Genomic DNA, 14,217 nt, shown 5'->3' on the forward strand with positions numbered 1-14,217 from the left:
TTGCTATTTGATTTACAGATCCGTTTGGGGAACTTCCATGCATACATTTTTCCTATATTGTGTGTTTTTTTGCAAAAACCTTGTTTTGCTGTCTGTAGAGGGTGGTAGAGAGGATAAATAAAAGTCATAGAGTTAGGAATTTTAGAAAATGTGACCTCTGGCCACTGTTGGCCGCAGTGCCAAACTGGGTTTAAGCCACATGTCTGCATGCATTTATCATTCACTTCATACTTTGATTTGTTTTTATACAAATATGTGCTAGTGGCCTTGTCACAAGAAATGTATGAGCAGAATGCACTTTGCCCTCACAAGTAACTTTTATGTGTTGAACAAGAGAGAATTTGTAATGTTCATTCCCAAAGGAGGGCTGCAATATGTGTTGATGGAGTAAAGGAGGAAATCATAGACTAATGACTCATTAACATGTTTGTAATTCATTTCCTAATAATGACCCCAACCTCATCCTGGAAGTCATCAATCAGCTTAATTAGTCATTGAACATTTTTCAACAGTTACATCTGATAATGATAATAATAACATTAACTTAACTTTATTCATCACAAATGCAATGTACAGTGAAATCTGTCTTAGCATTTAACCCATCCTCTTGGGGAGTTGTGGGTAGGCAGTGTGCCATACTCAGGAACTGAATTCCGGTTGTAGGCCAGCATCTTGTTCAATGAAGCATTCCTGTGTGGGCACCCCCCCCATCCCATGAATTTGAGCAAAATTCTTTGCTCACACTCTGGAGTGGTCGCCAGCCAATCACAGGGCACATATAGACAAACAACCATTCACACTCACATTCATACCTATGGACAATTTGGAGTCACCAATTAACCCAGCATGTTTTTGGAATGTGGGAGGAAGCCAGAGTCCCCGGAGAAATTCCCTTATCACTTTTGGTTCTGGATATTGGATCTGTTGATATTGTTATTTCTATTGTGGACTTTATGGTCGTCATAAACATTTGCTGATATGGTCAGTGGCCAGACAGGACATAAAAGGAATTAAAGGCGCCGTCCCTCCTTTGCTCTAAAGTATACTTTTACACCAAAAACTATAAGAACAATAATGTTACCAATAGTGGTTTCAGAGAACAGATTGTACAAAAAATGTATCAATTCTTCACAATTACGAGTTGAATGAGATTTGTCATTCGGCTCGAATGGTGAAAATGACTTTAACTCCCTCACAGCTAGTGCACAAGACACATGGCTGTATTGTGGGTGTACATACTGTACACATACATGCAATCTCACATAAGCTATTGACAATAGCAGTAATGGCTAAGCAAGAGAGGGCAGGTATAGTACATTCAAACGCTAGCTCCCCCATTGGACCACCTAACCATGACGGACAGCTAGCACGTTGCCTGTACATTTAACACAGCCTTTAGGATGACCGCAGTTTGACCGTGATTATTTCTCTCCACATTAAGGGAAAAACCATTGTGAATAAATCTGTCCCCAAAGTCTAGCATAGCTTGCCCATCTACTGACAACTGTAAGGAATTTTGGACCCATATGTTCACATGTTCCGAGCTTGCATACATTTTTCAGGCCTGCTGTGCAACCAATCTTCTTCACTGCGTGACTCTGACATCACAGCTGCTACCAATTCTAATCTGACTGAACACTTAAGTTTTTTTCCATAAAGTTGCCGTCCTCCCTTGTTGATTTGTACTCCATGGGAGTACACAGGTCATGTACATTAACAAGAGAATGTACTGCATATGATGTTTTTAGACAAGTACCTGAAGACCTCTGAGTTATATTTTTTTAGTGCAGTGTAGAGTAGACCTGTTTTGGCTTCAAACATAATACTGAATCCATTCGTTTTGGATTTAGAATTACCTGTTCGCATTGGAACTAATTAATTTCTGGTGTATAAGGCGCACCAGCGTTTAAGCTGCACAGAGAAAAACAAATTTGCTCATATGTCAGCCCCACCAGACGATAAGCCGCACATGTCCACATCATAAAAATGCCATATTGTGGTACGCACAAATCCATAAAGGATGGTTGTTTGTCTATATGTGCCCTGTGATTGGCTCAGCATCAACCCACAACCCTTGTGAGGATAAGTGGTATGGAAAATGGATGGATGGATGGGCTTGTTTCCTTTTTGCCAGAAAACATCTTGATGATCTCCAAGACCTTTGAGAAAACACTCTGTGGTCTAATGAGGCAAAAGTTTATTTTTTTGGAAGGAAGGCAAGAAATACTATTTAAGAAGTGACCTGAATTTAAGAAGTAAGCAAACTATATATAGCAAAACTAAGTAAAATACAAAGATGGTGTCTGAATGGATAGCTGCTCGTCTGTTCTGCCTCATAGCCATCTTTGTCATCCATCAAGTCTTCAATCAAATTAAACGTGCTGTTAAATGTTCATTAATACCATTAATTTGTCATTTATATGCATTGTTCTATTCGTAAAACTATCAATGTAAACTATGAACCGTGTTGTATGTTAGCATTTTTGGATTTCTGGAACAGATGAACGATATATTATTATTTCCTATTAGAATTTTTTATTTTGATGTGAATCGAACCTTTTGGAAATGATTTACAGCATGACGTGAACTGAGGTTCCGCTGTTTTGACCACTTTATGGAGCACAATTATTTACTAGTGACATGTCTCACTTTTGTTTTTAAATCTAAAGTACACAAAAGTCACATTATTTTTAAATGAATCCTCATACTTAAAGGATGACAGGAAAGAAAGGTGACAGTCCAGAAGGGTCAGAAGTTACATTCATGATAACACTGAGCTTAAACCGCAGCAGCACCAGGGGCAACCTTCAGGTCTCTATCCCTTCTGAAGCTTTCACAAGCAATATCCCTGGCAAGGGATCAGTTGGGCACACTGGCATGGCATGGCAGTGGCTCCCGGGTCTCCAGGGGGAAAAATATGCCTGTGGAGGTCCGAGAAGCCCTCATGCGAAGCCCTCTGCTGTCATCAAACTGACCTATAGCCGCAACTGACTTATAGGCGTTCAAAAAGTATCGATGTAAAGCTGACCAGGCGTATACACATCTGTCTTTCATTACTCTCTCCCCTTTTCTGCAAGCCTTAAATCAGAACATCGCAGTAAAAAGATGGATTGTATGGGCGTAAATGTCATACCCAGATGCATGTGCATCTCCTCTCTTTCTCAGCATCTTGGTCGAACTTATTGTGACAAGAGAAACTGGCAGTGCCTTTAAGCCATAAGGATGACTTAGCTACAAACAAAGCCTTGAGTAGAACAGAAGTCTCAGTGTGGTGGTCGTAGAGAGACAAAGTAGAGGGTCAGAGTGTAAATGGAGGGAGAAAACAGGATAAAGGTTAAGCAACCAGCAGAGGGACAAGAGAGCAATGGTCACAACACAGACCATGACAGCAATGACTGTAATGAGCCACTCCCGGCACCAATGGTCATTGGATAATTAACATTCATATAAATTAACATTGTTTAGGTGGTGGGTGATGTAGTGAAAAGCAAATGTAGTACAAGACCTTGGCTGTCTGAACTGTTCGGAGTCTCCAGTTGCCTTCATTTTAGGTATGCAACTCCATTGCACCCCTTTTATGTTTCTGGGGTGAGGGGGAGCCGGGAACTCTCACCCATCAATCATGTAGTAGTAGTGTGGATGGATTTAAATGGAAACAACCTTAGCCTAACTAAAGACTACGGGAAGCAGGCCTGACTAGTCGTGAATTTGGGGCACTATGCTCAAACATAAAATACATTAGCTCAAACTATTTCCCATTGTGAAGGTCAAAGCCGACTTTCACCATTTCAGTTTACTCCCTCAGCTTCCGCAGAGATAGACCTAGACTTAACATCAGGTGTGGGATCACTTTCTCCTGCCTGGAGGGTGTTGCCATGTACAGTATCATGATAGCGACCTTCACTTGGGATGAGCGAGTACACCATTATCTGTATCTGCTCATCCATCTAAATTATCTGTGTCAAAATCTGTTGCTATATTTATTATTATGTCGCTACATGTGTGTGTATGTGTGTAAATGATCTGTAAGACTTATTTAATTATGTTTTCAATCATCTATGTGAAGTTGGTGATTCATGCAAACATGCAGTGATGGCAAACAGGGAAATCGTCTGTCAGCTTTTACTGTATTTTTCTCAAAAAACACAGTTTTCAGTACTTGAAGCAAAGTCTTGCAAAGACTTCATCTCACCAACCAAATGAGATGAGAGCAGACAAAAAAATAAAATAAACACCTGCAGTGAGGAGCCGTGTACAACTCTACCGTCGCTTGCAGAGTCAGTCTAAGGAGAGGTGGTTACTGTGTGCCAATCACAGAGCGTGCAAATACGAATAATGACCAAAATGACTTCATTGGCTTTTTTTTTTTGGTCAAGTGTGAACACAGTCCAGGGCCGAACAAAACCGGACCAAACGGGAGGTAAAGAGCTGCCTGAGAGATTGGTCTCAGTCAGCCTGCCGTGGGACTGAATCAAGTGTAAACACCACACCAAAAACAGAGGGGACAATGTCACAAAATGTGTATAGCCATGCGACACATAGCAACACCCAACAGAAAGTGGAGGGAAAATAATCCATTAATTAAAATGTAAGCCCAGAAGCATGAATATGTATACTATAAAAAAAACATATCTGGATCTTTTTAACAAAGACATCTTGTTGTTAATTACAGCAAGTCATCAGAAATGACGTCTCCTTGAAACACATCTCAAAGAATCTTTTTGACGTCTTCATATGATTTACAGTATATTCTGTTTATCCTTCCAAGTGAATGTGACCCAGAAAATGTCATGTTGTTTTGAGTGCGGTGTCGTACAATGTATACGTCACATATGCCGTCCAATCAAGGTACAACGCTGCGCATGTGCTTATCTAAGAGCATGTTTTGAGAGCAGACACAAACTTTCACCAAACCGCAGTAAATTGACTTTGTAATTTAGTACCGCAAGGTGTGAATGCACCCCAGAAGGTATTAGTCGCTCAGAAAACTGTAATTGTTTGCTCTAAAGTAATTGGGACATTTCTCTGTTGACAGTCTATAAACATTTAACACGTTGGCTCTCTTTTATGCACTATTCCCAAAGTTTGAGTGGCTCCTGTCAGGCTCACCACTTTGCTGCGTCTATAATGCACTCCACATGTCTGAATGCCATTTGTACCTCTATTATACTGGTCTGAGGCTGAAATACCTGAAATCGACAATTTGCACCCATTATGGTGGTCCCCACTACACAGAATTTCTCATTTTCTTTTGTATTTCTTTTTGGTTTATTATTTTATTACTTTATTCCTTGTACTCATTAGCCTATTTTTTATGTACAATTACTGACTGACTCTGTGTTGATTGTTGTCTTGTCCTTTCCTTACAGTTGTTAGTGTTCACAATGTTTACTTGATGCTCTACCATGTGACTTTAATTGTGACTTGAAAATAAAATTGTTTAAAATTTGAACGAGAAAAAAAAAGCTTCATAGGAGTCTTTAAGCTCATAAAGCCAGTGACCCCAACTAAATATCTGAGTCCTGAAAGAGTGCAGTGCGGAACTGACAAGATCTCTTAGCCAGATGTTTGACCTCTGCTTTTCATGTGCTGTTTTTCAAGCCAATGGAAGACAGCATCTGTCATCCCAAATTACAAAAGAGATCCAATGCATCTGGGTGCCCCATCTCCCTGCTGTGTATCATGGGTAATGCATTGGAGGCTGTTGAGTAAACCCAACATCAGAATTACCTCAATGGGAATCACCTAAGAAAATTAAAACAAACAAAAAAATTAACACCTCATAGTTACTCATAATTACAACTGCGCCAGAACGCCTCACAGTCTATATATGTGTGTGTCAGGATGAGACAAAATGAGGCTTTATCACTGGTTGTATGTATTTTTGTACTTTGGATACTGCTTTATTGTGTTTGTGAAACATTGCTTTTTAATTTGGTATACTACTAATATGCAGTCTTAAACTGCAGTGATTGCAAGTGAAGCTTCACAAAAGTGAAGCTCCAGTCCTTAACATCCCCAAATCCAGCTGAAAAAAAAATATGGAGGACAAATACTTATCTATTTACCAGTGGTCATGTAAAACTTTTACCATGTAAAATAAAAATGTTTTGAACCAGAATCATTTTCTATGAAATGAATTAACCAATTAATCATGTTCAATATTTGAACTTAATGAATACTTTTGCAATGTCTGAAGGAGTATGCGACTAAAAAGTTTGAGAACTACTGACTTAATATCTAATGGACATTGTCACTTCAGTTCACCGTAGTACTGCAAACACCCTCTATCACCCAAACTTGGTCAAACTCACTGGTTCAAGGCAATGAGGTATACGGCTGATAACTCTGGACATCAAAGAAGCATTTAACTAATGGCATAATGGTATTTGCTCCAAACTCTCTGCAAAAGGAGTAAATGAAAAACTGCTTGTGTCAGATTGAGCCAGCCAAGTTGTTTTATCTGGCCTGGTATCTAGTACTTCTCCCATCAACACATCAGTGCCAAAGGAGTCAGTACTGGGCTCAAATCGGTTCTCAGTTTGAATAGATGATATGGGAGATAAAGTTGAGACTCAACACTCAACAGTTCTTTCTCCCCACTCCCACAGCATTATGTGCTGGCATTTGGCGGCATCATTGCTATCCCGCTCATCCTGGCCGAGCCCCTGTGCATCAGTGACAACAATGTGGCTAAAAGCCAGCTCATCTGCACCATCTTCTTTGTGTCTGGCCTGAGTACGCTCCTGCAGACGGCTGTCGGCATCAGGTAAGATGGCGCTTGCTCACACACACCCTGGGCCAGGAAGCAGTGGCGGGCCATGAATTTGGTACATGGGCCTATCACTGTTATCACTGTCTGCTATATGATATACATATTTAACTGAAATTGCTGATCCAAACAACCAGTGATTTATAAAGGAAAACATTGAAAATAGAAAATTAATAATTATATTACAGTAAATATTATTTATTACAATACTGCAACTGTTTTTGAATGTGTAATGCAATTTGTCCTACTTCATCGAATGCACCTTCTACCATCCTCCAAATGTATTTTTCTGTATTTTTCACCTGATATTTGCACCCAAATGCTGACACTCTTGGTACATGAAGATAAGATTTGATGACTTTGAGTGCTAACGTGCATAATTGTGGTACACAACCTCTCTGAAAAACAAAGTCCACCAAGTGGGATAGTGGCTCTGTATTCATTTGATGTTGTTCCTACCATAGTTTTAAACAATACATCATAAATAGGATCAATCACATCGCTGTAATATACATATGTTTTACCAAGATGTTGAAAATCTTCCCCTAGCTAGTTGGATGCTAAATCGCTAATGCAAGCACAATACTGGACTTCAGCCACAGGTTGACTCACCCCAGTCAACATTCTCCTGGTATTTTCTTCTTGTACTCCAAAAAGACTGAGAAGTAATTTCACTTTGTCGTCAGTCTAAACAAGCCTATCAAATGGAAGACAACAGTCAATGTGTTATTTCTTCTTCTTGGAGTCATGTGGTTCTGTCTGTGCATGTTAACAGCGCCACACGTAGGGGAACCTTGTGTATTGCATCATTGTCACACAGTAATATGCTCCCATTTGGATGAGATTTTTATACTGTAGTTAGCATGCATGTAAAATGCAGGATATGGCAATTTTTCATTGAATAACGTAATCCTCACACAAGCAACACAAGTTTGAGGACCCTCATGTAGTTTTTACTGTATACAGTTACGTTTAAATGGTAAACGGTCTTTCACTTGTATAGCGCTTTTCCACCTCCAAGGCGCTCAAAGCGCCTTGACGCTGTAACTGGAGGTTTTGTATCTTCAGATGGAGGATCAAACCCACAACCTTCAGGTTGGGAGACGACCATTCTACCAACTGAGCCATGCCACCCCACAACATTAGAACATGAAGCAACTGTGTTAAATACATGTAAAATGCTTAGTCCACCACTGCCAGGAAGTGACGTAATCACAACCAATCACATTGTACCCAAGGATACTTTGAAATGATCACAGCAGGACGGAGGATCAAACCCACAACCTTCAGGATGGGAGACGACCACTGTACCAACTGAGCCACGCCACCCCACAAAATTAGAACATGAAGCAACTTTGTTAAATACACGTAAAATGCTTAGTCCACCAGTGCCAGGAAGTGACGTAATCACAACCAATCACATTTCAAACGACACGCTTCGGCAAAGTTGAGTTTAAATTGAGTTTTGAGGCTCAAAAATGCTATTGTCATGGAAACATACACAAGGACAAGACTGTTTCATTGTAAACAAGGGTTCTCCCTGCAATCCTCCTTCCATGTTCTCAAAAAAAAGACTTCATGCCCAGACAAAGTTGAGTTGTGTTTGCCTGAAGTCACATATCTTTCTCCCTCCTTGTACGACTCAAGCACACTGTAAACAAGACGCGTACGCAGGTCAATGCATACCTCATTTTTTCTATACAAATCCTGGTTTGTTGAACACTCATATATAAAACAAATCCCACGGGGAGATGATGCATCCATCCATACTCTTTGTTAGGGCCGGAGCCTCCCACACAGCGTACAATAGAGTCCAATTCACCATGCTGCACTCTGAGCAGCCCTCTTACTGGAAACCTGAGCAAATAATGGACGCTTTTGTCTGAGATCCCATCCCACGCAGGTCAAGGGAAGCAAAACACAACATAAACGAGATGCCTGCAAACACTTGGTCACTGAACAATCAGACAGCTAATCTTTATTTGCTTTGCATCCTGTTCAAATTGGGAATAGGTGGCTTTGCTACGCTCGTTGGAATTGGGGAGCGACGAGTAAAAGACAAACACTGTGGTGTAAAGTCAAGTTGAACATCATCAATTGCGCAAATACATTTTACATAGTTCAACTTTCATTAAATTTAAAATTTCCATAGTTTAACAAATTTAGTAAGTCACTGTATGTAGGCAGGCCAAAGAACAACTTAACTAGGCCATAGCTCGTTTTTTTATTGGCCATCGCCACATTCTATGCAATAATTCATTCATTCATTCATTTTCTACCGCTTTTTCCTCACGAGAGTCGCAGGGGTGCTGGAGCTTATCCCAGCTGTCTTCGGGCGAGAGGCGGGGTACACCCCGGACTGGTCACCAGCCAATCACAGGGCACATATAGACAAACAACCATTCACACTCACATTCATACCTATGGACAATTTGGAGTGGCCAATTAACCTAGCATGTTTTTGGAATGTGGGAGGAAACCGGAGTACCCGGAGAAAACCCACGCATGCATGGGGAGAACATGCAAACTCCACACAGAGATGCCCAAGGGTGGAATTGAACCCTGGTCTTCTAGCTGTGAGGTCTGCGCTCTAACCACTAGACCGCCGTAATTTTTTTTTTTATTTGACTTTATTTGTCATGGATATTGTGAAAAGGAGGTGAAGAAGCGTGTGCAGGCAGGATGGAGCGGGTGGAGAAAGTGTCAGGCGTGATGTCTGATAGAAGAGTTTCAGCTAAAATGAAAGGAAAGGTATATAAAACTGTCATACCTGTCAAAAAACTGTCAAGACCAGCCATGTTGTTTCGGCTAGACACAGGGGAAAAGACAGGAAGAAGAACTGGAGGTAGCAGAGATGAGGATGCTGGGGTTCTCATTGGGAGTGACCAGGATGGATAGGATCAGTAACGAGTATATCAGAGGGACATTACACATTAGAGGCCTTGGAGATAAAGTCGGAGAGGCCAGACTGAGATGGTTTGGACATGTCCAAGGATACTGGGGTTCTCATTGGGAGTGACCAGGATGGATAGGATCAGGAAGGAGTATATCAGAGGGACATTACATGTTAGAGGCCTTGGAGATAAAGTCGGAGAGGCCAGACTGAGATGGTTTGGACATGTCCAAGGATACTGGGGTACTCATTGGGAGTGACCAGGATGAATAGGATCAGGAAGGAGTATATCAGAGGGACATTACACGTTAGAGGCCTTAGAGATAAAGTCAGAGAGGCCAGACTGAGATGGTTTGGACAAGGAGAGATAGTGAATATATTGGTAGAAGTATGCTGCCAGGTAGGAGGCGTAGAGGAAGACCAAAGAGGAGGTTTATGGATGTAGTGAAGGAGGACATGAGAATAGTTGGTGTGAGAGAGACAGATGCAGAAGACAGGGTTGGATGGAGGAGATTGATTTGCTGTGGCAACTCCAGAAGGGAAAAGCCCAAAGAGAAAGAAGAAGACATAAATAATAATCTTCTATTTAAGTTAATTCATTACTTTTACTATTAAATTTGATTTATATAACTATTTCTGAATTATTAATTTTACTAATTAAATTCAACCTTTTCTCATATCACATATATATATAATGAATTATATACATAATACATGATATGGGGTTCCCCCAGCGAGTCGATATTTTAACATGGCAATGGTAATGGTTTAATTTTATTTGAACATGCATCAGGTTACAAATGGAATACATCAACCAAATCACAGTTCAACATATCCAAAAGGAGTAGGAAGGAGCAAAGCTTATTAAATCCTATTCATATCTGTTAGTTTTAGTAGTTGTTACTGTTATATTTGTCACTACCATTATTCCAGGTATGATGTTTTTTTTTTTCTTTACACATAAAGAAGTGTAAGGTTATGTAATCATGTAGTGAGATAATGGGGATTTTTTTTTACAACCATAATAAATAATGATCGTAGATATAACCATCAAAATAGTGATGTATAATAACAAATCCTTGTATTTTGCAAAAATTGACTGCTTGTATTGTTTCTTGAATCGGCTCATCCTTGTGCATTGTTTGAGTTCCTTACTCAATCCGTTCCATAGTTTGATTTCACATACTGAAATGCTATGGCTTTTTAACGTTGTCCTAACATATAAGTGTTGTAAGTTTAGTTCCTCACTGAAATCATGTTTTTCCCCCTAGAGAAGTATTGGATGACATTTTTAGGTAACAGGTTATTGTTAGCTTTATGCATTATTTTAGCTGTTCAAAAATTAACTATATCAGCAAGTTTTAATATTTGTGATTTTACTTGAAAAAAACTGCGATGGCATAATATAGGAGTAGATAAACATACTTTTTTCATTTAGTTGATTCACAGAACAATGCAGGTGCATTTTGAAATGTTTTATATCTTTGCATGCACGACTAAACATAATGCATTTTTCACAAAACCTAAAGAGTTAAAACATTGACAGCAGTTGTAGCTGATACTAATCATCATTGTTAATGTGTACTACTGAAAAGACACGTGCAAAATAGATTACAGAGGCGTAGTTTCATGTTTAAGCAAAAATAACTCCACTTCCCATGATGCTTGCAGGTATCAGGAAGTAGTGAAATAGACGCTGGTATCTCATGTTTAGATTGAAGTCTTTGAAGCAATGATCGTCTTTTGTTCTGTTAAATCTCAAGTAACTTTCATCAAATTTGCCGCTTCCATATTACGTGTATTATAATTCCAGGTAGCGATGTCATAGTTCACAGTCTGATAAACTTCGGGATGACCTGTTCCCGCAAGACAGCTTTTTTCCAAATAAACAATATTGCCACATTTTAATCTTGCAAGATCTCCTGACACGGGATGTGACAATTTGTGTATTATATGTCCAGATTTTACGGACACCTGTTTCCATTGTTTCTCATCCTAAATTTATCAAATAACATGTTGTTTAATATAACAGTTTAATATTTAAAAAGGTTTTATAAAAGTCACATACACATTTTCACTGGACAGCAATAGTATAGGACAATGTTTTCTTTTTCTGAGAATTCCAACCAGTGAGTTACACCCTTCATTAAATGTTACAGCTCCTTCCTCAGGACACATCCAGGTCAAACCCAATTCCTGGTCCAGTAACCTCTAACCTTTAAACCCAACAATTTATTGACCCTTGTTTTAGGCTTCCAATCCTCCAGGGTGGGACCTTCAGCTTCATCACACCCACCATTGCCATTCTGTCTCTACCCAAGTGGCAGTGTCCGGTCCCTCAAGGGCCCGCCATGTTGTCCATGCACCTGCAGAATGGCACCAGCCCACTGCAGATGGAAAACAGTGACGAGGTGTGGATGTCTCGAATGCGTGAGGTAAGTGCTCTCACTGAATGGTTTTGTAAAACCACGTGTCAAACTAGAAAAGGAGTTAATTAAAGTTTCACAGGTTTTAAAATACAAATACAAGGCAGAAGAACCATCCGGATTGTGAATGTAGTACTGTATTCTACCTTGACCATTCGGTGTCAGTAGATAGCAGTAATTGAGACTATTTACATATGTTTATCTTATTTATGTTTCATATGTCTATATGTGCCCTGTGATTGGCTGGCGACCAGTCCAGGGTGTACCCCGACTCTCGCCCAAAGACAGCTTGGATAGGCTCCAGCACCCCCGCGACCCTCGTGAGGAAAAGCGGTAGAAAATGAATGAATGAATGTTTCATATTTCTTATTTCGGCTGCATGGCGGTCGAGTTGTTAGCGCGCAGACCTCACAGCTAGGAGACCAGGGTTCAATTCCACCCACGGCCATCTCTGTGTGGAGTTTGCATGTTCTCCCCGTGCATGCGTGGGTTTTCTCCGGGTACTCCGGTTTCCTCCCACATTCCAAAAACATGCTAGGTTAATTGATGACTCCAAATTGTCCATAGGTATGAATGTGCCCTGTGATTGGCTGGCGACCAGTCCAAGACAGCTGGGATAGGCTCCAGCTCCAGGATAAGCGGTAGAAAATGAATGAATGAATGAATGAATGAATGAATGAATGAATGAATGAATGAATGAATGAATGAATGTCTTATTTCCTCTGATTATACCTACTATATTGGTTTATACTTTTATAATTAAATCCTACTTGCAGAAATGTACTTATCACAGTTAAGAACCAATTAACAGCGATAAACGAGGGACAACTGTACTTATCTTTATCACTTCATATGGAGAAACAAGCTGCCATGCAGAAAGGACACTACAGTATGCAATTTAAGTGTATCTGCTGCCATTGTTTACATTAGCATTAACCGCATACTGCATTAGCTGAAGGCAGGCTCCATTTTTGGCAGATTGATTTTCCCCAAGTGTAGAAACTCCCAACTCAAAGTACTCCTTCCATTTCCCCTTTTGCCCGTGTCAGAGGTCTAAAATGTCCAACTTCCTGGTTTGAATGGAAATGCCTAAATACACAAATCCCCAAAAAGATAAATAGAGGTTTTGGAGGTGAATGAATCAGCATTTGGGAATTTGGTCTAACTTAACCGAGCACTTCAGGTATTTTGCGGCCATATATCTGGTCGCTGTCAGCAAAGTGTTGCACAAGAAATCCTCCCCCCGTGAGAGCGACCGCACCTTTTGAAGGTGCTCGGCGGAGGCCCGTAACTTCCACATTAACATTTTTTTCTCTTTTTATGTGTTGTAGCTGTAAAAGTGTAGTTGTAAAGGTAGTAGGCCTCAAATGGCACATTCCTATGTTGATAGATTGATGGGCTGTGATGTGGGTGACATTTCAGACACTAAAACACTACTTGCAATATAATGCTGTCATGCTTTACCAAAATAATATTGCTCACTTTAAATTGGCACTGTCAGCGATGTATTAATTCAACAAATCATTGTTTTTGTATGGTTTTGTGTAATTCCTGAACTTGGTCTTGGATCGTCTCCATATGGAAAATGCCTGAAGATAATTTCATACACAGAAATTGTCCTGACTTGTTTGTGGCTGTCTTGCGGCTGCATCCTACTGAGAACTACCTTTTTGAATGTTGCAAACTGCAACAAAGAATATAGTGTTCACTAAATGCCTCAATCAAGTGAGTCTTGATTATCTTTGGTGCAGACCTTTTGTTGGATTATTAGGATGTACCTGATTTTGTGGTTGTTGAACTTCATTCATTCATTCATTTTCCACCGCCTTTTCCTCACGAGGGTCGCGGGGGGGCGCCGGAGCCTATCCCAGCTGTCTTTGGGCGAGAGGTGGTATACACCCTGGACTGGTCGCCAGCCAATCACAGGGCACATATAGACAAACAACCATTCACACTCACATTGATACCTATGGACAATTTGGAGTCACCAATTAACCTAGCATGTTTTTGGAATGTGGGAGGAAACCGGAGTACCCGGAGAAAACCCACGCATGCACAGGGAGAACATGCAAACTCCACGCAGAGATGGCCGAGGGTGGAATGGAACCCTGGTCTCCCAACTGTGA

At 40.3% G+C, this 14,217-nt stretch overlaps 1 protein-coding gene across 1 annotated transcript in view; it reads left to right on the top strand.

Moving 5' to 3' along the window:
- Positions 1-14,217, top strand: part of LOC131131573 (solute carrier family 23 member 1) — a 73,048-nt gene that overhangs the window by 19,341 nt on the left and 39,490 nt on the right. The window contains exons 3-4 of the mRNA XM_058076395.2: positions 6,612-6,769; positions 11,917-12,100. Of these exons, the coding sequence (XP_057932378.1) occupies positions 6,612-6,769; positions 11,917-12,100 (342 nt within the window). The remainder of the gene's footprint in view (positions 1-6,611; positions 6,770-11,916; positions 12,101-14,217) is intronic.

This window comes from Doryrhamphus excisus, linkage group LG1 (assembly GCF_037039965.1).
Source record: "Doryrhamphus excisus strain RoL-2023G ecotype Guam linkage group LG1, RoL_Dexc_Guam_v1.1, whole genome shotgun sequence".
Taxonomy (NCBI): Eukaryota; Metazoa; Chordata; class Actinopteri; order Syngnathiformes; family Syngnathidae; genus Doryrhamphus; species Doryrhamphus excisus.